Source organism: Alosa sapidissima, chromosome 1 (genome assembly GCF_018492685.1).
Source record: "Alosa sapidissima isolate fAloSap1 chromosome 1, fAloSap1.pri, whole genome shotgun sequence".
Lineage (NCBI taxonomy): Eukaryota > Metazoa > Chordata > Actinopteri > Clupeiformes > Clupeidae > Alosa > Alosa sapidissima.
In genome coordinates, this window is record NC_055957.1 from 46037682 (window position 1) to 46065319 (window position 27638).

The 27638-nt window shown below is 41.3% G+C and overlaps 2 protein-coding genes across 3 annotated transcripts; both read left to right on the top strand.

Annotated features, from left to right (window-relative positions):
* Positions 1-109: 109 nt before the first annotated feature.
* mfsd14a2 (major facilitator superfamily domain containing 14A2) lies at positions 110-17399 on the top strand. 2 transcript variants are annotated; one of them, XM_042090689.1, is made up of 12 exons: positions 110-328; positions 2353-2448; positions 4632-4694; positions 5327-5454; positions 7608-7722; positions 8769-8987; positions 9200-9313; positions 10209-10280; positions 10395-10507; positions 13564-13661; positions 14300-14466; positions 14802-17399. In XM_042090689.1, the coding sequence occupies exons 1-12, from the start codon at positions 245-247 to the stop codon at positions 15012-15014; spliced, it is 1482 nt and encodes a 493-aa protein (XP_041946623.1). In that variant the 5' UTR covers positions 110-244; the 3' UTR covers positions 15015-17399. The 2 variants fall into 2 exon arrangements, with proteins under 2 accessions (XP_041946623.1, XP_041946634.1); XM_042090700.1 differs by having other exon boundaries at positions 2359-2448.
* A 93-nt stretch (positions 17400-17492) lies between these two features.
* On the top strand, positions 17493-22796 carry LOC121707947. Its single transcript, XM_042090954.1, has 8 exons — positions 17493-18512; positions 18793-19053; positions 19279-19563; positions 19784-19894; positions 20286-20363; positions 20475-20540; positions 22118-22183; positions 22360-22796. The coding sequence occupies exons 1-8, from the start codon at positions 18455-18457 to the stop codon at positions 22548-22550; spliced, it is 1116 nt and encodes a 371-aa protein (XP_041946888.1). The 5' UTR covers positions 17493-18454; the 3' UTR covers positions 22551-22796.
* Positions 22797-27638: the final 4842 nt, after the last annotated feature.

The window sequence follows — 27638 nt, forward strand, 5'->3', positions numbered from 1 at the left end:
ATTACCTTCAGCCAATCACATGAAATGCGTGCGACTTCCTGAAAATATTTACCAATCGGTTCATGACTTTAAATAAATAGGCGGGGTTTTTATTCAGGAAGACGGGTCAGAGTGAGGTGGGGATGTGCGAGCAATCATTTAGCTAGCGTGCTAACGGTGAAGTCTATTTGCAGGTTAGCAAACTGTTTTTTAAGGATCACTACACAGGTCCAACTCTGACAACGAGAATGGATATAAGTTAACGATGACTGGAGAGAAAAAGAAGAAAAAGCGGCTGAACCGCAGCATTCTTCTGGCTAAGAAAATCATAATAAAAGATGGAGGCAGTGTGAGTTAAATATTTATTTTCCCTACTGTTAGCAAGCTATCAACTAATGTTAGCATGTCTTGTTGTTTAGCTAGGACAGTAGGCGTATAGGCAGAGAGAATGTAAACGGGCTCTGGTATGGGTTAGATTGTCATGATAGCTTGACGATTTAGCCAGCTAGCTTGGTGTTGCCAGCTGGGTAATCGACTGTTGCTCAGAATCGGAGGTTGTAAGCATAAGTTATGATGTTATGGTAGCCAGACAACCATAGATTTGGACATGTCTCGAACTATCTTGCTGTGGTTACAGCATTGTTATCCAGATGGCAGCTAAAATGATGTGCCCGAAGCCTGCAAGTTAATTAACGTAACGTTAACGTTTTGCTGGCTAGCTAGCTAGCTAGCTAGCTAGCAAACCCTGGGCAACATAGCTAGTGTTTGGTTTGAGTAGCTGTCAGTATGCATTTAGATCAGATCAAACTAATTTTTCCATTTGGATTTTGGAAATTTTTGCTCTTAATTGACAGAAGTCATCCTAGCCTAATAACAAGAGATGTGAAACGCTTTCCAGCCTTTATAGTTAATGAGCAATCTGTCCAATAACGTTAGGCATCCAGGGTGTGTTTCTTAGCAAACGAGTATGTTGTGCTAATTTAGTTGGCTAGCTGAATGGACTTGCGTTAATATGTTAGCTAGTGGGTTGCCATCTATAATACAGTTAAGTCAGTTGAAAGGGGATTACTTTAAAGTAACCCCTAGATAACACTATAGGTACTTGTTCAGAAGCAGTGTTGTTTCCGATTATTTCAGCTTTTGGAGTAGACTACGTCGGCAGAGTCGTGGAACACCTGTTTGTCAACTCAAACTTGACTATGGCTGGCTAGACTTGGCTTGCTAACTAGCTACGTTACAGAAAGCACAAGTTACGTAAATCATCGCGACGGGTGATACTTTGCCACTAAAAATTAGAGGTCCATATTTTCAGTGTGACATTACAGCGGCATAATACAGAAGAACACCTGTAATCACATTGCCATATTATTCAATGTGACTCATGCAAAATATCAACCTAAGCCTAACGTTATAGTGTCAAGTAGCCAAAGGTTACCACATTCTTTCTCAAAGGTCATGAGCGTATGGCATTCAAATAAGTGGACTGTGTTATTAACTTTAGTGTCAGGATGTATTTAAACTGCAATTCAATGTGCATTTACACTGTTAATCCTGGCTTTGTAAAATAAACTGAGTTATTTGTTGTTCTTAGTCAAATGGTGGTCAGGTCATTCACACCAAGCATGACATCACCACACTTCACATAGAAATGGTGAACTGCTGTTGTATGGATGGTCTCTCAACTGCTTTATGAGCCTGGTCATTATTCAAATGTGTATGGTGGCAGTTTATTCCGATCAAGTTTTAAAAACCTGTGCCCTCTGCCACACACACACACACACTCACACACACACACACACATACACATCAACATACAGGTAATGGATATGTGTAAACACAAAACTGAGGAAACCGCAAGAAGGTTGAGATGTATGTATAGTACAAGTGTGCTAGTGGATATGATATGGATCCATAGTGCAAGAGTTTCAACAAGTGTTCAGTTTTAAACAGATGTGGAAAGGAGCCATTCCCTAATCATTTGTGCTTGTGAACGGTAGCGGGTAATGGTCATGTTAGAACGTGACATGTTTGTTTTGCTGCTGTGCCACACCAGACCTGAGCCCTGCTTCTTGTGTCGCTCACATTTGGGAATGACCACAACAACAAAAACGTTAAAACCTCTCCTTTCTTTGTGTTGTTTGAGTCTAGAGAGCTGTCTGCCCTACTTTTGTGTGAGTCTGTGTCACTCTGTCCATGGTTTTCAGTATCCTCATACCCTTTCCCGGAGGATTTCAAAAAGCCTAAGTGATACTCACCCTGTTGGAATGTTGCCTGTAAAGGAACTTGGGAAGCCTGCTGAATATGTAGAATGTTTTAGCTTATTTATTGTATTGTGTGTCTGTTGCTAATTGGTGCTCTTTTGCTGTGCCCTAGCCACAGGGGATTGGAGAGCCCAGCGTGTACCATGCCGTGGTGGTCATCTTCCTGGAGTTTTTCGCCTGGGGTCTGCTCACCACTCCCATGCTCACGGTAAAAACACATGGCCTCACTTGCACAACCTCACCCTGTCTCCAGCCACTTTCCATTTCCTGTCAGAGCGATGTGCCAACAGGCAGCCTCACTGTCACAAACACCCACCCACTCACTCAACCACTCATCCATCCACCAAAGCAGCCTGCCGCTGATTCTGAAATGGGTCCAATCCGGTCATCATTCGGCCCGACTCGGTAGATCCATGCAGGATCTGAACCAGAGCCGCCAAGAGCTGCCACTGTCTGCTGCTGTCCACGTCACCCTGCCTGCGGCTAGCCCTGTTTCGACCCTGGGCACCGGCGCCAGCTCATTTCCCCCTCTGCCTGTGTGGAATCATGAATGTGGTCCCACTAACGCCTATGAATAATTGAATCCTAATCAAATGGAGAGGGCTGCATGACGCACGGATGGGTTTTGTTGATGAAAAAGCCTGGCGTGTTGACAAGGGCTTTAGTGCTGCTAATGGCTCAAGCAATATTCGAGAGAAACATCAAACAAGTCTATTGTCAGAAGCTCCATCCATTTATGTCAGGAGCTGAAGTGGGAAATGCCTAGTGTTTGCACCTGACCGATGAGCAGCTGAGGTGCTGACACTATGGAGCTGCCTGCTCACTAGATCTGACTCCTCTGTTGTTCAGATGGCTCAGATTGATGAAGTAGTTTTTAGCGGACGCTATCTCTGTTCAAGAATTAAAACACTTCTCAAGATGAGTAACGGAGGAGTCTTCATAAAACTTTTAGCATCACCACTCTTGTAAACAATTCTTCTCTCTCTCTCTCTCAGCTTGCTGTTTTTTTTCCACTCTCTCTCTCTCTCTCTTTCTTGCCCTCTGTTGTGAATGTCCTGTGTTGTAAATGGAAAGGATTTGCGTTTTGGCAGCTAGAGCTAGAGTGGTTGCTGATCCCCACACACACCACCACACACTTAGGATTGTCACTACCAGATAGTACTTGGCATCTTAAGTCTGTAATCCCCTTATTCCTCTTGAAATCAGATTATCAACAGATGTGTGTTCATAGCACGTCTACTGCAAGGTGTGCTCCATTTCACAGGGTTTAATCGTTTTATCTTTTACCAAGAATTTTACTATCTTTCCCAGCACTTCAGCCTCATACTTATCTAAAGGAAAATGTTGGTGTTTTAGTAATCATTGGTTGCATTACATTGACTAATGCTGTTCATTTCAGTGGCACACTTTAGTTGCCACTGGCATCTGCCACTAGCATCTGCTGTCTGCTGTCTGACAAAACTTAATTAGTATATTCAGACACTGTAGCAGGTGGTGAAAGTACATTTTTGACAACACCAGTAGTTTCCAATCCGGGAACTCGGTGCACAACCCAGGTAGCTATAGTAGTCACATACCTCTGTTTCCCTCGGGCGCTTTCTGTAAAATTCAAACACTACATTTATACTGTTTCTTAAACATGCAAAAGGGTGTTTGGCACCAATCAACGGAGAAAATAATCTCACTCGGCAGGTGTTAATATTAAAAATATTTAAAATATTTTTTTAAAACCACTTTGAACATCAGCCCAAATGATAATGTTTGTCTTCACCATCATGAGTAAAGGAACATGGGTGGGGCTCTTCACAGACAGTGATGCATGTTGCCACCATTCTATGTGTTTGCTGCTTGTACTCATGTACTTTTCCCTGAAAGAGCCTTGGATTCATGTCAGTGGAAACACTTGACTTTGTCTGTGTGTGTTTAGTGAAAGTGACCGAGGTTGCCTCAGAGATCATTAACCAACACTCCGTTGAATAGGGCATTTCTTTGTCTGGGTGAAGTAGGCTACTCACTGAATGGAGGGCAAAAAAGTGCTAGCACACATGCTGCATCTCATACCTGGCAAGGGGAAATAAGAGAGGATTGTGCTAGTCTCACTCACGTCTTCATTTGGCATACCAAGGATAGATAGGTATTATGATAACGTGTGTAAGACAGGGCCTGGGGGAAACCTTGATATGTGGTATTTTCCTGTTGTTACTTTGTCAGGTGCTCCTTGGAAACTTGGACTTTAATGTGATGCTACGAGCTGTGTTGTACACCCCACCCATATTTAGCACCTATGTGACCTGAATAACCGCTACTCTCAGCTGGGTTGTTATTTGGGAAATGGAGCTTGTGAGGTATTTGTTGTGTAGTCAACCATTTTTGTCTTCTTTGTTGTTTCAGGTTTTACATCAGACATTCCCTCAGCACACATTCCTGATGAATGGCCTTATTCATGGAGTCAAGGTGAGAGAACCAAGCTTTCTCCCCATTTCCCTCTCTCTCCCTCTCTTTCTCACGGGAACAGATGAGGTCATTCACCCCATCAAACCTCTGCCATTGGGCCTTGTATTTTACTCTGATAAGTAGCCATGGCCTCCCACAAACTGTTGTTCTCCTTAGTCATGTTGGACAGGACATTTTAACACCCACTGTTAAAAAGCAACACTCTATGGCCATCTCTAACTTGTAGAAGAGGCCAATGACACTTGAATCCTGACACAGAACTTTGTATGCTCCATCAAATGCAAGAGGGGTCCACAAAGGATTGAGGCATATTTGTGACGTAGGCTTGTGCATGACCATCTGTGAAAGTTTAGTTAAATGTCAGTTAAATGCTACTACTTTCCTCCTTTTTACACTGATGGGGTGCTGCATTTTAAAGGGTAGTAGTATATGATGGGGTGTATGATTGTGTGAGAGAGAGAGAAAGTGAGACCGGTGCATATGTAGTGTCTTGTTGTTTTCAGGTTCATTTTAACAGTTGAAGTGTAACCCTTTAGTCCAAGCTGAGAGGTGATTGTGGAGGTGGACTAGTCTGTAGTTCTGGTTTGTTTGTTAGCTTGTTTGTTTTAACGGCACCCTCCTTGTATCGTCAGGGTCTGCTGTCGTTCCTGAGCGCGCCGCTGATCGGAGCGCTCTCAGACGTATGGGGCCGCAAGTCCTTCCTGCTGCTCACCGTTTTCTTCACCTGTGCACCCATCCCCCTCATGAAGATCAGTCCTTGGTGAGTGACACACACACACATGCACCTGCGCCCATCCCCATCCCCATCCCCCTCATGGAGATCAGTCCTTGGTGAGTGGCCCACACACGCACCTGCGCCCATCCCCCCTCATGGAGATCAGTCCCTGGTGAGTGGCCCACACACCCACATGCATACGCACATATACCACACACACGCACCTGCACCCATCCCCCTCATGAAGATCAGTCCCTGGTGAGTGACACACACACACACACACACACACACACACACACACACACACACACACACACAGAGAGAAACCATGCACATATAACATACAGTACACCAGAGCTAGTGAGCGGAGCGCGAGCGAGCGAGGAGCGGAGCGGATGGAATTTTGTTGGAGCGCGGAGCGCTTTTTAATTTAGAGACCGGAGCGGCCGCTTTGTCCCGCTCCATTTTCACTCCGATACCGTTCACGCCACGAGTGTGAGGCATGCCCAGATCCACCCTGAATTCACGTCTTCATAGTGTAACCAAGACCGCTACAATTCAAAACAAACATATTGACCTAACAGATTCGGCATAGCCAGAGCTTTGTCAAGAGAAGCTTTTACAGGCTAGCATTCAGAATTAGGGGAGAGAATACAGATCACTAAAACAGCGCACCCTAGGCATGTCACACACACACACACACACACACACACACACACACTACCATACAGGGCTGGACGCAGCCCCCCACACAAAAAGGATCACACACGAGGAAGACTTAAAAGGGTAACACACTACACTAAAACACAGACATTTAAACAGTAAATAAAGGCATTAACACAAACAAACAACCCCCATAGTTCTCCCCCGTATCCCAGAATGCTATGTTCCAGAGTCCGTAGCTCATAGGACTAGTCCAGCATGCCGACGTTACAGTAAGTTCGTTGGGGATGAAGTCGCTGAATATTTTAGAAAGGAAACTGAAAGTCATATGGCTTACAAGCGTACTATTCCTACAAAACAACTAGATACTAACAATGTAGAGCAAGAACAACTATGTGGTCACACTGTTCCAGTGAGATTTATTTTGGAATTTAAGAAGACACATTTCGCGGAAGCATGCTAAGGAGAGCAAAGAAAAACGTGAGCAATTTGAATAGCCTATGCTTTAAGTAAGGCTGAAGTAAAACTTGGATGCTAAACCTGTATTATTTAGGCAATTAATCCCACATATCCCTTTAGTTTTAGGCTTATGTGTATTGACGTTGGCAAGCTTGTTCGTTGTTGCACTGTCGGTGTTGCATTAGGCTATCTTTTACAATACATGTAACATTGCCATTGCTCTTAGTTCTTTGTAATTTAAGTTTTCTAAGGTGACATTTCGGCTTGTAGATTATTTCTCCCTCCTTTACATTGGAGCGAGCGTGGAGTGATTTCACTAGAGCGGGAGGATTTTGAAGTGGAGCGGGGAGCGAAATTGAGCGGAGTGGCCTGACGTGAATTTGAGCGGAGGAGCGGCCGAGTGAACAGCCACCTGAGCGAGGAGCGGGATATTCGCATCGCTCTGCTCCGCTCACTAGCTCTGCAGTACACACTCATCCATCTGTGCAGCTCTCGAGCAGTGTCTTGATCATGCTGATAAGGAAACCCAAACTATTTTAAAGGCGGAACTGATATTTTCCTACTTCTCTATCTGTGAATAGAATCTTGCTGCACAATTAATTTTACATCGCCACTGTTACACGCTAAGTTTTAATAAAGTGATATCACAACAAACATTTTTACTACTATAGAATATAAAACATATTATTTATTTTTACTACTATGGAATTTAAAACAAATTTAGTATGTTTTACTGCTGATTTAGTATGGTGTGTGTGAATTAATAGGATGACCAAGTATGCGGTGCTTGATTGATTGATTGATTGATTAATTAATTAATTAATTAAATGTTTTCTTTCCAATTTAACAAGGCCTTTGTAATACAAAGCCTTTGGAAGACTCTTGGTTGCCTCCAGGCAGGTGAATGGTGTGTTTGATCTGATGAGGTGTTTAATGTGTTTGATCTGATGAGGTGTTTAATATGTTTAATGTGTTTGATCTGATCAGGTGTTTAATATGTTTAATATGTTTGATCTGATGAGGTGTTTAATATGTTTAATGTGTTTAATGTGTTTAATGTGTTTAATGTGTTTCAGGTGGTACTTTGCCGTTATTTCCATGTCGGGCGTCTTTGCGGTCACCTTCTCTGTCATCTTTGCATATGTAGCTGACATCACGCAGGAGCATGAGAGGAGCACTGCCTATGGTTTGGTGAGTTGAAGGCCGACGGTCGGCTGCTGTCTGACTCTATATTACAGTCGCTATATCACTGTGCTCTTATTACTGAATTTAGCTTGGTTTTAGCAAAAGAGTGACACTTGTAATACATGCCAATACTTCTGGTTTACATAGAGGTATGATACAGTGGATTATTTAATCTTTATTGCTTTATTGCCTGCCACATACTGATATGGAATGTGAGGGACATTATTTGATATTTTCCCAAGTTGGGACAATGTAATAGTCATTAGACATGTGATGGGATAGGTTGAAGAGACTTGAGTGAAGTCCTGATGTGGTTTGTTGTTGGTTATTCAAAGTTCCCATTTGCGCGTGACTTGCAACTATGTTGCCTCAGTTTCCTTTGGTAACTAGAGTGATGCCAGTCTTTCTTGAGAATGTTACAAACCTGAAACATCATCAGGCCCAATAAAGCTGTTTTGTGTCAGTGTGTTTTGTCTTGGGTGTCCTAGGGTAAATCCTCCTACATAGACAGTCAAGCTTCCTAATCCTAATAACATATATACTGTGCATTTGTTAGTTGGTAGGCTACCGTAAGATCTAGCTTCATGTAACAAGACATTCTAATATATCATCTGTTTGGAGATATGTGCTCTGAGTCCATTTGAAATTGGTTATCCAGGCCAAAATAGAGGCTGTAATTTACACTGATTCTGCGACAGCTAAGGGGGGTTGTTAGGCACGTCGCACTAGCAGAGTTAAGCAAGTTATGGTAGCGCTTTAATAAAGAACGAAATGCGGTCAAGGTGTATCATTCAGCCAATCACAATCAAGGACTGGAACTATCAGTTTTAGAAAGGAGAATTGAAGTCTCTGTGTAAAACTAACAGCAAATGTACCTGATGGGTGCAGACGGGGGGGAAGAGCCTTTATGGTAGTGTGGGGTCTACAGAGTTGTCTCTAAACTGTGGTTTGTCATTACGTAAGTGCAGACTATTATGTCCTACAAAACATTCACAGTTTTTATTTTGCCTAATTCTTGCCTGCCCTGATGTGGCCCCTCTGGACCCCTGTAGGTATCTGCCACGTTTGCGGCCAGCCTAGTGACGAGCCCAGCCATCGGGGCGTACCTGTCACAGGCGTACGGTGACACGCTGGTGGTGATCCTGGCCACGGCCATTGCCCTGCTGGACATCTGCTTCATCCTGGTGGCCGTGCCCGAGTCCCTGCCGGAGAAAATGAGGCCCGCCTCCTGGGGTGCACCCATCTCCTGGGAGCAGGCCGACCCCTTCGCTGTGAGTAGCATCCTCCTGGGTGGCCTTACTGACCTTGTTCCTGGTCTCTGGGTGTGCAAAGCAGTCACTAAGCAGGTTTTATGGATTGGTCAAGGTGTGTGTGTGTGGAATAACCACACACCCCAACTGTGAGGGATGGCTCCAAATAGACACACAATGTTTTCCACCATAACAGTCTTATGTCTCCGTCTCTGTCTCCCTGCTCTGCGTAGTCGCTGCGGAAAGTTGGTCAGGACTCCACTGTCCTGCTCATCTGCATCACAGTCTTCCTGTCCTATCTCCCTGAGGCCGGCCAGTACTCCAGCTTCTTCCTTTATCTCCGACAGGTGAAGTTCAAGCAACACGGTCAGATACTTAAACTGACTCATATTTGCTTACTTCCCCACTCAGACTTTGACACAAACAAATTCACAATACACTTTGGATTCACAATAGTACACTTTGGATGGACACAAAAATCTTATTGATACTGACCATATCTAGACTTTCTAGACTATCTAGTAACTGCAGCTGAAGTACCACTTTGAAGCGTACACACATACTAGGCTTCTCAAGTTAGGATGGAAATCTCATTATGTATACGAATGTATAGATTAGACACCTTCCATTTATCATACATTTTGTCCTGTTTAAATGAATGGCCTGGATGTGGACCATTGTACACTTTGTCCAGCCATGTTGACCTGTTGTCTTGTCTAACTCCGACAGGCACTGGCCTCAGGCTCCGAGTGTAAACACACCCCGTAGTGTTATGTGCTTAGGAACTAGTTGGGCCAGAGTTTGACCATGTGGTGTCATCATGTTTGCTGTAACAGCAGGCTGGATAGTGTTACAAGCCACACCACTCAAAACCCCCTCTCTCTGTCCAGTGACACAATTTTTACTCTTCTCAAAGGGTTTAAGTGCACACACCTCACTAATATTGGTAATGAATGAGTTATTTATATGTTTTGCTTTTGATGTATTTTATTAAATGAGTTTTGCTCATTGTAGTATTTTTAAAATGATGCTGTTGATGGCACTTCAGTGTGTTCACAATAGGGTATTACTAACAAAAATGAAATATAAAACAAACATGGTGATTGTATGGTGTGATATATGATCTATGATATATCATATGATGCGACAAATGGTATGATATGATGAGATGATCTGTGCAGGACAGGTTTGCGTCCATTTTTGTAGGTTGTGCAGCCTAATCCCCCGCATTGTCTCCCGCAGGTCATAGGGTTCTCGTCAGAAACGGTTGCTGCCTTCATTGCTGTGGTGGGAATCCTCTCCATCCTGGCTCAGGTGGGTTTGGTGCCTGGGGGACTTTCTCTCTCGGTGTGTGTGTGTGTGTGTGTGGCATCTTGTAACCTAAGAAGTGATGTACTACTTACTAAAGCCGCATTCTGCGTGTTCCAGACGGTGGTGTTGGGAATCCTGATGAGATCCATAGGGAATAAAAACACTATTCTCCTGGGTCTGGGCTTTCAGATCCTGCAGCTAGCCTGGTACGGCTTTGGCTCCCAGCCCTGGTAAGTGTCAATGCTGTCAGTACTGTAGTAACACTTCTGGAATTTGGCCACTAGAGGGCAGAAGTTGTCAGGCTGTCTGAAATATGTTCCTGTTGAGTGGTGCAGACACTTTGAAAAGTCACTGAAGCTGATATTGATGCCTGTAGAGTGGACCTGGGATTCATCTATGCTGATTATCTGCAACAGTGTATTCATTGTTTACCCTAAGCATTCAGCAGCGGTGCACCACCGCAAAATCTTCACATGATGAGCAATATCACAGGAAAAGACATTCACTTGCACACTGTAAAAGCACAACAGCCAGTCATCTTGATTTTTTTTCTTTTTCTTTTTTTGTAATCATCGGCAAAGTTATAAGAGCATCAAATCTGCACGGAACCTCTTGTTATTCAGGACCTCTACATAAAGGTTACATTTCAGATGATTCAGATGTAGCAGGTGCTCTGAAATAGGCAGACAATTATGGCTACGTTGCTCTCAGATTGAGTGTTGCTCAACCTGTTTATTTTTGCTGTGAATGTCAAGTCAAGTTTATTTATATAGCGCATTTCATACACAGAGGTCATTCAATGTGCTTTACATAAACAAAACCAAACAATAATATCAAATAAAAGCATAGAAGGGCAGTATAGTCAAAGAATAGTTCAAAAGGTAAAGATCCTAATAAAAAGAAAACATAAAACACACAGGGTAAAATCATTTCAAAATAAAGAATAATTAGTAAGAAGAAGAAGAGAAAAAAACTGTTTATAGTAGATCTATTTCTAGCTCAACTGATCTGATCCAAAGCCTGCTGGTAGACTGTCTTTTGCTAAATGCCTCCTCCTCTCCTACTACATCAAAAATGGGAAGGATATGAATCACACATATCTCTGAACTTATGCTAACCGTTCGCTAGCTTGTAAACAAATCCATGTGCTTTATTATTACCTTTTCCCACAGTTTGAAATAGCATAATGCACAATTTCTCCAGCAGAGGGGGAAATCCTGCCAAGTTTCCCTTTAAATCTGTTGATGGTTATGTCATACAGTACCCTCCAGAATTATTGGCATTATTTAGCTTGCTTTAAGGTGACATTAAAGTGATGTAAACCTATTTAAGATAATGTCGTGGTTTATGTGAGAACAAGATTAGATGGCACTCTGTAAACAAAGTCACGTTAGACCTAGCTCCATTCCTTGTTTAGTTAGTGCAGCAGTTTTGTAGTCTGAATTCTTGCTGTTAGCAGAGGGATAGCATCAGAAAGACAAATGTTGATCTTTCCCCGTGTTTTGGGTGAGAAACCTGGGAAATCTCCCTTACTTTCAGTGCTCATAGCATTTGCCCCCCTCCACAATAATTCTCATTAAGCATATAATAGACTCATTAGGGGTTCTTTTCAGTACAGTCATTCTTTTATGTACGCCAAACCCACCTAAAGTGTTTCATGCCAAAGAGCGCAATTTTCATTTCATCTGGCAATAGACGCCAAACCCACCTAAAGTGTTTCATGCCAAAGAGCGCAATTTTCATTTCATCTGACAATAGACCACAATGCCAGACTGTACCATTTAGTAACTCCTGCCATTTACATTTGTAATTAAATGACTGGAAAGGCTTTGGCATGCCCTCTAAATAATCTATTAGCAGTGAAGTCACATTTGAAGATTTTTTGGGGGACTTGGTGACCCCAAGATTTTTTTTTCTTTTTTCTTTTGCCTCTCTTACCATCCTCCATACTGTGCGTGGGGGCAAGATAACCATGGGTCTTTGTCCAAGCATGTTTGTCACATTTCCAGTTGATTAAAACCTTTGAATTATTCTTTTAATTGTAAATATGGGCATTTTCAATGAAGTACCTAGTTTGTATAGCCATTTCATGACTTACAAATGTCAACTTTCTTTTTATTTAAATTTAGTTTATTCTCTTGTCCTCCCATGTTAAAAAAATATTTGGGGATTTAGCTTCTGTGTCACTTTATTTTCATACTTTAGTGAAAAAGAAAGTCATGAACTACTTCTGAAAGTTCATACAGCAGTAGCTTAAAGAAGTTGAATCTAAAAAGGGAAATGCTTCTGCATTTTGTATGGAAGATTTTCTAGGGGTGCCAATATTTGTGGTCAATCTGTTTTTGTTAAAAAATATTATTTCTTTATGTGATTTTTCCTTTTTCTCAGAATAAATTAGCTTCCCTTTTAAGGTTGGATTTTTCCTCATTGTTTTCATTGTGAGATTACAATGCTGGAACTGCTGGAAAATCTTCTCGGGGAAAATATTATGAAAAATGAATATCATTGTTCTTCTAAAAATAACCACGGTCTATGTTGATAGTCCTTAGTCATAGTCCTGCCTCTGTAAATGGGAGCATATCAAGGTGGCTTGAACCAAGCCATACACAATTCGAACCATACACAAGCCAATCAATAATGCTGCTTCAGGAGTATTTGATTGATTGATAGATTGACTCAAATATCAACATCTTTGAATCGATCACTGAGCGTACATTAAAACAGTTTTTTTTTTTTTAATTCCCACAAAGGCTTGTTGGCACGCCCATTCACTGAAGCTGTTTATCTTTCACTTTTGTGTTTGGTTGGTATGTCTGTTTCGTTGTTTCATTTGTCATTTTTGGCTTAGTTCAGCTTGGCAGAGTTTGCCTGACTGAAAGCTGTGTTTAGTTTAGATAGCCTGCTGTGTTGTCCCCTCTCTTTAGCACACAATGGCACAACATTAACTCTAAACATGAATGTAAGATGCTAAATGGTGTCTCTTGACAATATAGTTGGGGATGTGGCTTTTCTTACCATATGTTGGTGTGTTCCAACCTGAACAGAAACAGCATTGGCTGTGCTGCTAGCAGACCAGAAGGTTGGTTTGTATGACCTCTACTTGAGCACATTCCATCAAAAGTAACTTTGAATTAGTTGCTCATTAAAGACATAGCTCAGAAAATGACAAGTGGGCATCCAAACACCTGATTTAAGTTTTAATTGGTTTGATCAGTGTGTGTGACTCAGTCCAAAGGTGATTTAAATCTTAAAAATAATTAATGTTTAAATGTCTTTGTTCTTTCAGGATGATGTGGGCAGCTGGGGCAGTGGCTGCCATGTCCAGCATCACATTCCCTGCCATCAGTGCCATTGTGTCCCGCAACGCAGACCCCGACCAACAAGGTTCGATCACACTGCCATCACTCTCTCTGTTTCTCTCTCTCGCTCGCTCGCTCGTTCGTGCGTGTATGAAAACTAGAGCCATCCACACTACTGTATCTACTGGGGCCTCAAACCAAAACCCCCTCTACCAGCCACATGTTTCACCACGCTAGCCACAGAAGCAATAACAACTTTAGACACACACACACACACACACACACACACACACACACACACACACCCCTGCACCAATCACCCTCATGAAGATCAGTCCCTGGTGAGTGACCCACACACACGGAAACCATGCACATATAACATACACACACACATACATCTGTGCAGCTCTCGAGCAGTGTCTTGATCATCCTGATAAAGAAACAAGAAACTATTTTAAAAAGCAGAACTAATGTTTTCCTACATCTGAAAAGAATCTCACTGCACTGTTAGTTTACATGGCCACTGTTACAACTTCAGACGCTTTAACACACACACACACACACACACACAACCCATCTCATTCACAAACTACTAACACAGGCATGCTTGTAGGATCAAAACCAACACTTAGCTCCAAACCGTGCTCTGGCCCTAGACAAATACCTGTAGCCCAAGAACAGCTGAGATGGGAGAAATGACGCAGCCTGTGTTTGTCCCTCCAGGTGTAGTCCAGGGGATGATCACAGGTATCCGAGGCTTGTGCAACGGCCTGGGTCCCGCACTGTATGGCTTTGTCTTCTACCTGTTCCACGTGGAGCTCAACGAGATGGACCCAGCTGAGAGCCCTGAGAAAGGGTCCAAGCCCAACATGGCCAACCCCACAGACGAGGTGAGGAGCCAGGGCAGCCACCACAGGCACAGAGGCCCTGCTGTTGGGTCGATTTGTCCCTCAGAAAAGGGGACTTGTTTGATCCTCGTGAGAAAGTGGCCGTTTAAAAGTGTGTTGTGTTTCTTGTCAGTTATTTTTTGTTAGTCATTTTAGAATTTTTTTTTTTTTTTTTTTTTTTTTTTTTTTCTAAAACAATTAGGTCGTAAATCCATAATATGTAAACATCATGGATGGATTGATTGAATTGAATGTAATACATGTTTTTGGTAAAACTGCGTCCTCTATTGTCATTTACAATTGTTGTGCTTTAATATTCTCTGCCCCCTCACCTGCAGAGTGCCATCATCCCGGGACCTCCCTTCCTGTTCGGCGCCTGCTCCGTGCTGCTCTCCCTGCTCGTGGCGCTCTTCATCCCTGAGCACAACGGCGTGAGCATGCGGCCGGGCGGCTACAAGAAGCACAACAACGGCGCCCAGAGTCATGGGCACGGCCCGCAGGGCGGCATCTGCGAGGGCAAGGAGCCACTGCTGGAGGACAGCTGCGTATAACCCCTGCCACTAACACCCCACAGGCTGGGGTCCATGGGGTCGGTGGTGGTGGTTATAAAGGGTGTCGGGAGTGGATCAATAGGGTGTTTTTTCAGTTTGTTTTGTTATGTATGTTTGTTTGTTTGTTTGTTTAGGGTGGGACAGGGAAGGGTAAGCCTCAGGCCAGGAGGAGGGTGGAGGAGAGAAGAGGATGCAACACCCATCCACCCCCCTCTCCACCTCCTTTACTCACCCCACCTCCCAAGCTGGTTCTGGCAATGCTCCCTTGCTCTGGCGAAAGACTTCCACAGACTCTACTGGGCCCTTCTCGGCCACCTATAAGCTAAGACGTGTGACAGAGCGCTGGCGCTGTGAGAGCCAGTGCAGTGAACAAGGAGGCTGGGCAGAGCACGAGCCGCAGCAGCAGTGGGGGGGCGAGCCAGGAGCTTAGCTCACTGAAGGACGTGCCCTTGGCCTTGGAGCCACCAGGAAGTGGATACTTGGGTGTCAAGGCTCACATTTGAGAGGCGCCTGCAGAAGCTTAAATGATGTATTTCAGTCGAAGGTTATCGACATAAGTTTAATATAGACTTTTGTGGCTGGTTCTATTGTTTTTCCCACCCTCTTTTAAAAAAAAAAAAAAGAACAGACCCACAGACCATACAATGATGTTGCGGTTCTTTATCCAGAGACTCAAAAAGTAACAGTTAACGTATTGGTGAGCTCCACTGTCGACACTGGTTGTGAGCCAAAACGTCACCTGCCACTTTGTTAAGGTTTTGGTATTAACATTTCATAGGATCGGTGGTGCTGATGTTTGAGTAGAAATGGTTCATATCCTGCGGAATTTTTTTTTTTTTTTTTCTTCAAAGCAGTACAGCAGAGCACACAATAGATACAATTTTATACTGTGAGAGTTTAGTCTATTTGATACAAACACAGCTTGTTTCGGAGATCTGAGTTCTACTGTTTTTCCCACACCACTGGTCTGATCCTGCCAGGAACATGGGTTAAGTTAGTCAGAGCCGAACTACTACCACCGTCTCTCCCTCTCTTGGACACCGAATTAATGTCAGTTTGTTCCCATTTGTCTGTTCTCCTTCGAGGATGGCTGTGTCAAATGTTTTTATTTAAAAGGAAAAGTTGCCTTTTAATTGATTTCATGTTGATATTACCTAACCTGAATGAAGACTTATGCTCTGAGAAGGGTGAGTAATTGTTGATATATATCGCTCCCATCGGAGCTCACATACTCTTTAGTCTAATTCGTGTCCACCTAAATGACCTCCGCTCCCCAATCGCTGGGCCTTCTTACGTGTGTGCGTGTGCGCGTGTGTGTGTGTTTGCGTGTGCACGTCTGTGTCTGGGCTCATGCATTTCCCATCACAAGCCAACAGGCTCCCCGTCATTCTGGTTCTCATTGTGAGCACTGACGTTGTCAGTAAGTCTCAGTGGATGGTTAGATTGGATGGAGTACATCATCACCATGCTGCTGCAGTAGAACGTAAAAGGTTACATGTTCTGTGGTATAAATCTACAAATGTGATATTTTGAGTAGACAATTAACCATTTCAAGGATTCGTATGTAATCAGCTTCAAAGATACTCTGCATCTTCTGTGCACTGTCTTTGGATAGAAGTGATATTTCAATTACTGTATTTAATCTTAACTGTTGGTGTATATTTGAACAATTGATTTTCCTACATTGAACCTCAAGTGCATTGAAATGGCTCACATAGCTACATCACAAACACTGCAGTAGGTAACACACCTGAGAAGGTTGTTTCTTTGTTTTGTTTTATATGGTTTTGTGCCATGCTTATTTTTGTTGTTTTGTATGTTGTGTTTATTTTTTTTGTAGATTTATTTTTTATTATTATAATTTTTTATGCATTGTTGGTGCCATTTCTATTCCCTTCAGGGAACCAAATCACTGACAACATTAATGAGGAAACAAATAGTGCAGTTTGAGGTGGACCGTGTGTCACTTGCTTGTGCTTAACACATTGGAAATAACATTTTGTGGCCTGATTTGATACTTACTTAATTGATATTTACCCTGAGATCTTTGAATGTTACAGAAAGCTTAATCATTTAAACATTAAACCACAAATTTGTGCTCACTTTATTATGTTTTAACACAGAGAAAGCTAGAACAGCTTTGTGTTCAAGGGGATATGGACTTTTTTTTGTAGTGATGCAACTGGACATTATTGTCTGCTATCCTATTAGTCTGGTTTGTGGCCCAAAACTAGGAAAAAAAGAAAGAAAAAATGACCTTTCTTTGTGCCTAAGTTTATCAAAACTCTTGAATAGCAGGAACACGTTGGAAGTTGTGAACATGTTGTAAATATTGGGGATCTAATGACAAACTATTTATTAAAATTTAATGACATTGACCTATAATTCTTGTCTTTTTTCCTGTGAGTGCATTACCGCTCTTCTCATGGTGCTTGGATAGCTTAAGGTATATGCAAGGATGAGGGCCCTTTTCTTTACATGAATTATCTGTTTGTTTTGTTGTTGTTTTTTCAGCAAAATGCAGAAGTTAAATTCTCTGGTACAGCCATGTTGTTGGACACTGCGATGCCATTGTCATGGAAAGTCCAGTGTGGTGTTCAGTGAATGCTTTAAAAGGAGTTTTAATGAGAACTCTGCATCCAGTTTACCAGAATACATGTGCCATTCTTTGCATCTTAACGACTCTTCTCTGTAACTGATTTTTGCTGTTGATTATTTGAAACCACCATTTTGTGCCACCCACTAGGAATCAGTATGTACCTGATGGAGGTAACTGATGAGACAATGAGATAATCCCTCAGTTAAAAACAAGCATGACAAGACCAGCAAGAATGGAAAGAACTAATTTTTGATTGGCCTACACAAGTAAATTTGTTTCAAGTTTGTTTGAGTTCCCTTGAGGGCATGCTTTTCTGCTGTGGTTGGGAAGGGTTTCCGTCTGTATTGCATTCTAAATGTGTTTGATTAGATAGCGACGTCCATGTAGCAATGCCAAATTTCGAGGTATCACACCATAGTGTCGAAGAAAATGGTGAAGGAGAATCAGAATTTTATTCTGTGCCGATGTTGGTTGTGTTCTCTCAGCTGTGAAACTTTTCATAACAGAATATAGCTTTGAACCCTGATGACTGATTTTGTAATTGGTAGGACATGCATCAAAATTGCCCATATTTTTTTTTATTCAAAATATAAAAAAAGCAGAATGCCATAAAGCACTGAATGTGGGCATTGTTGAATGTGAAAATAAATAAAGTAGTTGTAGAGCACACTCTTGTTTTGGAATTGGGTGCTTCTTGCCATCGAAATGGGAGGGGCAGTGCAAAAAGGACATGTGTTCTTTCAAACTAATCCAGAACAGCACGTGTGATGTATTGTGTATGTGGTCCATAACAACCTAGACCCAAGAATCAGGGGAATCATCACGAAGCACCGCAGTAGATATGGGCATTCTTTTCAGACATCTTACCATTGTGCAGCTCTTCTTATGGGGTTTCAAAGGTGAACTGTTCGGTATCTTCAATATGTTTTTTCTATTTGTATTTTTTTTTTTTTTTTTTTAAATCAGGAAAAAGTTGCTGAGGGAGAGTGCCGAGCTGTGTGTAGCAACATGAATGTGGAAAATGTTTGCTGCTGTTGTCTGTATAGTTGCTCTGATCTTTGTGTTATTTTGATTATTTAACATTACAATCCACAATTTAAAAAATCATGACCAAAGCAACTGAAGGCAGCACAAACATTACACATATAAAAATGTTTTATGCTGATGATGTTTTGACAGATGTTGCCTTTGTGGATCTTCTCACCATTAGTGGAGAAACTGTGCTAAAGCTTAACAGTGAACTCAGTCTCAACTGTTCATCTGACTGTGCCAGTCCTATTTGGGATCTGAATGATGACAGTCTGGCTGAAGTTCTACCTGGTCATCGCAGCAGTCATCTGACAATCAAACATGTCACCACAGACGATGAAATGAAGTATACCTGTAGAGTGAAGTGTGGTGCCAGCTCCAAAAAGGAATCGGTCAAAGTCACAGTGTACTGTAAGTACCCAGCATCAGATGCTGCAATTACTATGGGTTTGGTTTATGAGCTACAAATTTTTGCTCATGCTAAGTTATGCACATTTTATGACCTCGTGTATGAATTTGAGATAAGGATTAACTGGGTCACTTTTTTGAGGACTCAACACAATGTTCTGTTTTGTGTAGATGTCTGTGGTATATTGTATGGCTTTCATAATGCTGATAAGCCTGCTGTTCCTCCAGCTTTAGATGAGCCAGTCCTCATCAGTACTCCACAGACTCCTTGGTCAGGCCAGCCTTTTACGGTGACCTGTGAGCTAAGAGATTTTTATCCAGCCACTGTTCAGCTTCTTCTGTCTCACAATGATACTCCCATGGAGGTCGTGGATTATGATAATGGCACAGTAATGACCGCAATGGCTTCAAATCAACTGGAGACAACAAGCACCAATTACAAATGTAATGCACTCATGACACTGGGTGACAAGATCATAAGCACCTCTACTGATATGCTAGTTCAACCTAAAGGTAATGTAATATGTTTAGTGATTCTCTCCTCATCTGGTTTTGCTTGCTGTGTTGCAGTGTGCAGACTTATGCCTTCAAAGTTTCAAGTGAAAGATTTTAGATTTTGTTGTCTTGTCATGTTTCAAGGTTCATGACCGATATAAGGCTCATCAGCACTTTAATACAGATATTCAAACAACCTTTATGGGATTTGTTTGTTTGTTTGTTTGTTTGTTTTCAGAGTTTACAACAACATTTGCCACATCTACACAACAACATATACTTTCATCATCATATTTTAGGCCTGGGTCGACAGAGGATGATTTGCAGAATCTAATAACAAAAATAAGAGGTAGGGGGCACCGGTGTGTCCTTTTACTAAAGAAGGACATCACATGTTCTTGTAGAATTGTGTACCTAATCTCACATGATCAACTTGTTAAATGTCAAAATACTGTGATTTAAGGTTTTTGTAACTCAACGTGGTCTTAAACATAATATGGCTGTTTCCATAAAAATCTTTCAACCATATGTGTATGGTCACCAAAAGGTTTATAGACAACAGTAGGATATGCTTCTGTAACAAAGTTACTAGTTCTATCCAAAATAGCAGTTCATTCTGTGTGCACAAATAAGGGAGAACATCTTCCAAAATTCTTGCAAAACCTCATGCTTTTGTGGACATCAGGGAAATGTCAACAATGTCCACAGGGGGATATCTTCACCTTGTGTTTTATTAACAGAGACTACAGTTAATTTCCCCTATGTGCCTACTGAATCAAGCACGGCAGAGGGTCAACACAAACATCAAGTTGCAGCAGGTAGAGGGCGCCAGAGCTAATGACTTTCTCAATGCAACAGCTCCCAACAATTTAATACAGACATTCAAATAACCTCTATGGGACTTGTTTGATTGATTTGATTTTTTTCAGAGACTACAGCTGCTGTATTTGCTGCAAACACAGAACAAAATATACTTTCAACATCGCCAGTGACAGGTAGAGGGCACCAACGTATTATATTTGTATGTACTAATGGCTCTTACGTAATTATACACTCAATCTAATATTGACCTTTTAAGATGTCAAAATATGGTCACAGATTTTGAGTTTTTTTTGTTGCTGTTGTTTTTTCATTATTATTGATCTAAATTCCTATTCCTAACCATAATATCTGCATAGCTTATATACAACCCTGTTTCCAAAAAACTTGTAAACCGTAAACCCCCAAGTGAAACTAGAACATAGTTGATGTTCCAAATGTTGAGTCTCAGAAGTAAAGATGAGGTGGTATTCACTATTGTGTGTTATAATTTACGAATAATGCTCCTCAACGAAAAGTTGCAAACAATTGGGGGATTGCATCATCTACAGCACATGATCATTAAAATATTCAGAGAAGAAATCTGAGAGATATCCAGAGAGATTTCTGTAAGCAACAGACAGGGCTGAAAAACAATATTGGATGGCTGTGATCATCAGGGCTCCCGGCGGTACTACATTAGAAACAGACCCAAATCTCTAATGAAAATCATTACATGGGCTCTGGAAACTTTTGACACTCTCTTCTTTGGGCCCAAGCTCATTTAAGATGGACCAAGCTGAAGTGGAAAACTGTCCTGTGGGTAGACCAATCAAAATGTAAAAAATACTTTTTGGAAATCCTGGACTTGCAACCTCTGAGGAGAGGGAGCATCCACCATTCAGTGCACAGTTCGAAAGCCAGCATCCATGATGGTTTGGGGGTGCATTGGAGCCTATGACATGTGCAGTTTGCAGATCCAGAAAGGCACAAATAATGCTCAATGACATGTACAGGTTTTGGAGCAACATATGCGGCTATCCAGACAATGTCTTTTTCAGGGAAGGCCTTGCATTTTTCAGGAAGACAATTGAAAAATGCCTTCTGCACATGAAAAAACAACAAAGAATACCCCAGACTGTTGAGCAGCTAAACTCCACCAGGGGTGGAACAATATTTCATCCTCAGAATTCCAGCAACTGGTCTCCTGAGCTCACAAATGTTTATAGACTGTTGTTAAAAGAAGAGATGGTGATTCAATACAGTGGTAAACACGTTGCTGCATTTTTTAAATGTGATGCTGGCATCAATTTCTAAATGAACATACAGTATATTTTCTAAAAAATAATAACATGAAAAATAACATTTCTTTGTTTTGATAATATTAATAAGTTGTCTGTGTTTGTGTCTTTGTCATTAATATGTTGTATTTGTATATTCTCAGTTAAAAGTAGGGTGTACATGATTTGTTTTTATTTAGCCTACGTTTCACACAGAGTCACAACTTTTTGGGAAATGAACATTTGTAGACTACAGCAGTGAATATGATACTGTTAAAGTAACAAAGACAGACATCCAACCAGAATTTCGATGTTCCACACATGTACAAAAGTGAATGTAAAACAATGACTGGACACTTTTTGAGCATGTAATTATTTTCAGCTGCTCAAGTAATACTTTTGTGCTATGTCCCAATTACGTTTTGTTTTCACATGCTTAATCCAAATCATTAGTCAGTACTTTAAAAATGTTTCTCTTTTTTATTCATTGATAGATCTCCCTGCAGAGGTGCTGATCACTCTATCAGAGACTGAAGAGGTCCAAACCTCAAGCACTCCTGGTAGGTACGATAGCTACACCAGACTCCCCACTCCCTCAATGCTTTTTGTCTTCCCACAGATTCCAAGTCATCCCATTCTGAGCCAGCACATAGATAGATATTATTAGTGCTCAAGAATCTAGTCTGCATTTACCTAGCATGTCAAATTTAAGATGGTGTCTGTGTGGTTGTGACAGGAGGCATTCAACCAAGCGTGGGCCTGTATGTGTTGACCACCCTGGGTGCTGTGGCGTCCATCGTGTCCATGGGTACTGCGCTGTTCCTGGTCCTGTGCAGGAAAAGGAAGAGGCGACAGGAAAAGACAGAGGACCAAGAGGAAGTGGAGATGGAGAAGGAGAAGCAACAGCTCCCAGAGATGAGCCCCTAGTGAGGAGGTGGCACCAGGAGAACATGGTCTCTCTGTGGCCTCACATTATACAGCCAGCATTGAGGCACAGCCTTGACATCAGCACCATCTGTACACTTTTGCTTCTTTCTCTTGAGTTAAAATAGCGCTAATCTTTTATTCTTTTACTGTTACAATTTTAATTCCATTACTGGTATGAGAGACCAGAGGACCAGTGGCAGTGGAAAGTATTTTTTGCCAATAAAAGTTTATCAATGCAGTCCAGAATTCAGTATGATCAAAGTTTGTTGATAATCAAGCTCCATGGCCAATCAAATTATAGCCCTCCCTTTTGTGCTCCTGAAGCACATGTGTTCATCGGCTAGGATTGTATTGCTACATTTATTTCCTGTTTACAGAACCAGAGCTGTCTAGTTTTTAAATGATTTTTATTTCAATCAGCAGGACAGATAGCAGGATAGGTAAAGGACCATGGGCTCGAATCAAACTCAGGGCCACAGGCATTGAGGCCTGTGTGTGGTTGCTGAGGTTTGTGCAATTTTTTTTACAACATAGTGAGGGGCAAAGGATCATTAGGGCTAATTTGCCCTGTGTGTAGTGTCTCACACAGTACTAGACAGAATGCAGGTGCACAAAATCAGAGTAATTCAGATCGATCACGAGTTAGTTCAATGGAAACAATGTTCTCAAAATAAATATCAAGCTATGCCTGCTACAGCACAGTAAGTAAAAGGGACTGAAGTAATCGCTTGGTTTGTATGACACTAATCTTCATAATACTCAAATTCCCTGTTACACAATCCTAAAATTAGCAGATGCTATAAGCTCCTAATCATCAGGGTAATGCCGGTTAGGGCTATGCATAGGCCTACATATGTAATGGTAATTAACAAACATGCCCATGTTAGCAGAGAGAGGCTTGGTGAGGGGTTTTAAAGAACATACACATGCTTTATAAGCCATAGACTTAATCCTGCTGCCAGTGTAAGTGACACGTTGGCAGTTGAGAACCTGTCTGCAATTATTGTAGTGCATAACTGACATTATTTCAAGATATCCTTCCATTTCCTTTAAGCAGTCATTAAGGTTAAACATCCAGCAAGCATGCTTATGCACATGAACACTATGCAAGCATAAAGGGCCAAATGTAGATCCTTCTCAGAACCAGAGTCCAGGGGTCCTCGGGCATGCAGCATAACTGTAGCCTAACTGTATTGCTTCTAACAACCTCACACACCCGATATGCACTTACCACACTCTTTTGTCCTCTACCACCATTCTCTCCACTTCCCTCCACTATCTCCTCTTCTACCACTTCTCCTCCTATCATAGTACTTAATATGTAGGCACTCCTATCCTCTACTAGTATTGACAGATGCAGTGGTAATTGCTATAGTCTCCTCTGCACTGTAGCTTAAATGTTATTGCTGTAGCTCTATAGCTTAAATGTTAAAATACTTTAATGTTAATATCTTAAATCAGGGGTGTCAAACTTATAGTGGGCCAGATTTGTTGGAATGAGACCTCGTGGGGGCCGTCATTGTCGTGGTCATTATCATTTTCTTCATGGGTATGAGTGTTGTTTGATGATATAGTTTACTACCCTCTCATAACCAAACAAGTAGAAATCATGTACTGCTGTCATATCTTTCTGTCTTATAATAATCTACTTCCATGTCAGTTCTTTCGACCTCTTCCTTCGTGAAGATGGTCTGTGCTAGGTTTAATCAATTTATCATATCATAGAGATGGCTTATTACACATTCTTGAAGACTATATTTTTTTTTCTAATTTCCCCTTCCTACCCAAAACATCTAGCTGGCCATATGAAACCTGCTGGCGGGCCTGATCTGGCCCCCGGGCCTTATGTTTGACACCCCTGGCTTAAATGTTATTCTATTGCTGTAGCTGTAGCTCTGTATCTTAAATATTAAAATGCTTAAATGTTAATAGCTGTAAGTTGCTTTGGATAACACTTCTGCAAATAAATGTAAAAGTTTGGGTCGGGTAAACTACTTCAATCTTTAGTGTAATAGTGGTATTAGTGGCATTGATATACTGCTCAAACAAATTAAGGGAACACTTCAATCATCCACTGGATTGGTACTCTGACACTGTTTGGCTCTGAGCACAAGTAAAACTTTTATGGCGAGTGTTTTATTTTGCAAAAACTGTCAGACATTCTGTGAATGTAGTTTGAGAAAGCAGAAAAGGGTGGAAGGTTTCAAAAAATGTGTTTTAACAATTGTGGAAAACTGCAAGTGTTCCCTTAATTTTTTGAGCAGTATATTTTTGAGAAGAATTTCGATATTAAAAGCATTTTATAGGTTTAGAAGAAATGTAACGGCCGATTTCTGTGAGGTATAGGGCCCAACAGGCACGCACCAGGACCCATCCATGATCATAAAGCAAGCTGGAGACATGGTGCAATGCAAATGTTAGTTTAAATCTGCCCAGGGGCCACCAAAGGAAAACACTTATGTGTAATTCTTGTGCATGCAATCTTTCAGAAATTTACATCTCAGAAAATTACATTCAAATGAGTCCACTGCTTAGTCACATTTGAATGTGTGCTAGTGGCCTTTTTTTAAGCTGCCATCTCATAAAACCTATAAACTTAATGACATTAAAATTGGCCACTTGCATGACACATCACAAGTAATCAGTGTATCCACAACCAATAACCTCCACAAGTTGGAGGATGACCCATTGTATTTATGAAAAGGCAGCTGATGTTTTCCTTCAGAGTTTCAGAGAATATATTTTGGTTTACGTAATTTGATGGATTTGAAACAGGAAATAATCTGTTTCAGGACGATGACATCCCTGTTCTCAGGGTCCCCGGCTCTGTGAAAAGGGAAGCCGGTCAAGAGGAAGCCTGGCAGATAAAATCAGTACATTCAGCATCATCGTCCCCAGTCCAATGTATTTACATTCATGATAATGACGCTTGGAGGAACCTTCAAGTGAATCCCTGATGAACCCCATTGTTATTCTGACAGGCGTCCCATGTGAAAGGGTATCTTCCTGAACCTCCTAAGGCTCCTTTCCCATGATCTATATGTATATTTCAGTCCTTATTCCACCGCCTCCCCCCCCGGCATCCAGGCTTACAGTTTGACCGTTAACCCGGGATGGGTGTGTAGAACATTTACAAAAGGGAGGCATCACCTTTAGTGTTCCACTGTTTGTTTTGTTAGCGTTTCCTCCTCCAGAAGTGACAAAAAAACAAACAAACTCCAAAGTGTGTCACAAGCTTTCCTATGGCTTCCACACACTGTCCAAAATGACAAATCCAAGTGTTGCACTTTTAACTTACACAACAGGCAGGAAACGTTTGTTCTGAAAGGAGATTACAAGAGAAACACGTGCAGTGACAAAAAAAACTGTCTGTGAAATCTCAGAGAAATCCTATGTCTATGTAAAAAAGCAATACTAATGGTGAGTAACGTGACAGGTGATCATATTACCTTTAATTATTTTTAATAATTTTTTTATTTTTCCATAAGATTAAACTTTATCCACTTGTTGAAAAAAACAGGAGAACAGCTAGTGTAAGGTCATTAAGATGATAAAATAAAATCCTGTTGCTTTTAATAAAATCAATTACCATTTGCAGGATGCCAATAAAACAACAAATTGCAGTCTACTTTTGGATTTGCCATCTGTTGCCATGGAGATGTCTTTGACATTGTACAGTAATTGGTTGATCATCCTGCATGGATTGTTTGTTGCTGCCCTAAGTTGTCTTTTTCCTTTCATTTTATTTTATTTATCTGTTTGCGGTCATGGTTGGACCCATAAATAATTCACCTCCCTAGAGATGATATTTTGCAAAACATATTTAAATAGCCATGTTTAGAAATATATAATTCACAATATGAAACAGATGATGAGGGTCTATCCTATTCATTCAGTTGTGAGAGATAAAAAGAGATTATGTGCCCTTTGTTGAATAATGGATCATCAGCAACACACTGACGTCTTTCCTGCCTTCAGCTGCATCAGCAATTGCACCTCCGCGTTATGCTGCAGTAAGACTGAGAAATCCTCTCATGGGATTATTGATTCTAGTCACTGCACTTGCTTCAACCAGTGTGGATGGGATTTGTTGATGTCATCTTCATTTGACATAGATGTAGCTACAACACCTGCTTCTAGCCCCCTTGGCAAGACATTCATAATGGACGGGTACATGCAGATCTTCAGTGATGTCAAATACATGGTGTGAAATCAAGGTTGACATGTAGCCTAAATGTACAGAGACAGAATGGCAACAGGAAGAGGCCCAGACATGTTAATGTATTGAAGAATCATTATTCATTTGAATGGTCTCCTCCTCCATCCATAAAAATAAATAAAATATTTTAGTGGATCCATATAAATCCCACATTTCATTTATATAAATAGTTAAGCAATTTGGCAGATTAAAAAAGGTCAACTTACTGTCAAATTTGTCAATTTAATTTGTTAAATCAATGTATAAACCTCAGTTGGTGGGAAATTAGGTATTTCTGAACACTTTGCTCTGTCATCCTCCAGATGACTTCTGTCTTATTCAAGCAATGATTTTCTGCACTGCAAAGGATCTCCTCTTTCTTTCATATGTGATGTTTGTCAAATTGGGGCCGGGTCTACAGAAGGCAAAGGCTATTAAAATAAATTATAGACTGCATGCTGGTTTAGATTATAAACCTTCTCATTTATTCTAAACTGCTTATTCCATGTGTGAATGTGTAGGCCTATGTGTGCAGATGTGTGACATGAGTTGACCTATCAGATAACCTTTAGGCCAATCTGCAGTTCAATATTTCTTTATTTTCGCTCAGCACAGGAGTGAAACCAAATTGAATGAGTCTGTTTGTGGTCATGGTTCCCACTGTTGAAACCCATATCTCATAATCCTTCACATGAATTCAGAATTTAGAACAGGCTTTAACCTCGCATGCCCCATCATTAATCTATTGGGAGGGAAAGTAATCTCCTCTCCACCTACTGGTTGCGTTCCTAGAGTTTAACGGAGTAGATGGGATTTGTTTTTAGAAAAAATATATCTCGGTGCACATTGGGATCTTAATTTAATGCTTTCCATGTGTTAGGCACTGGGGT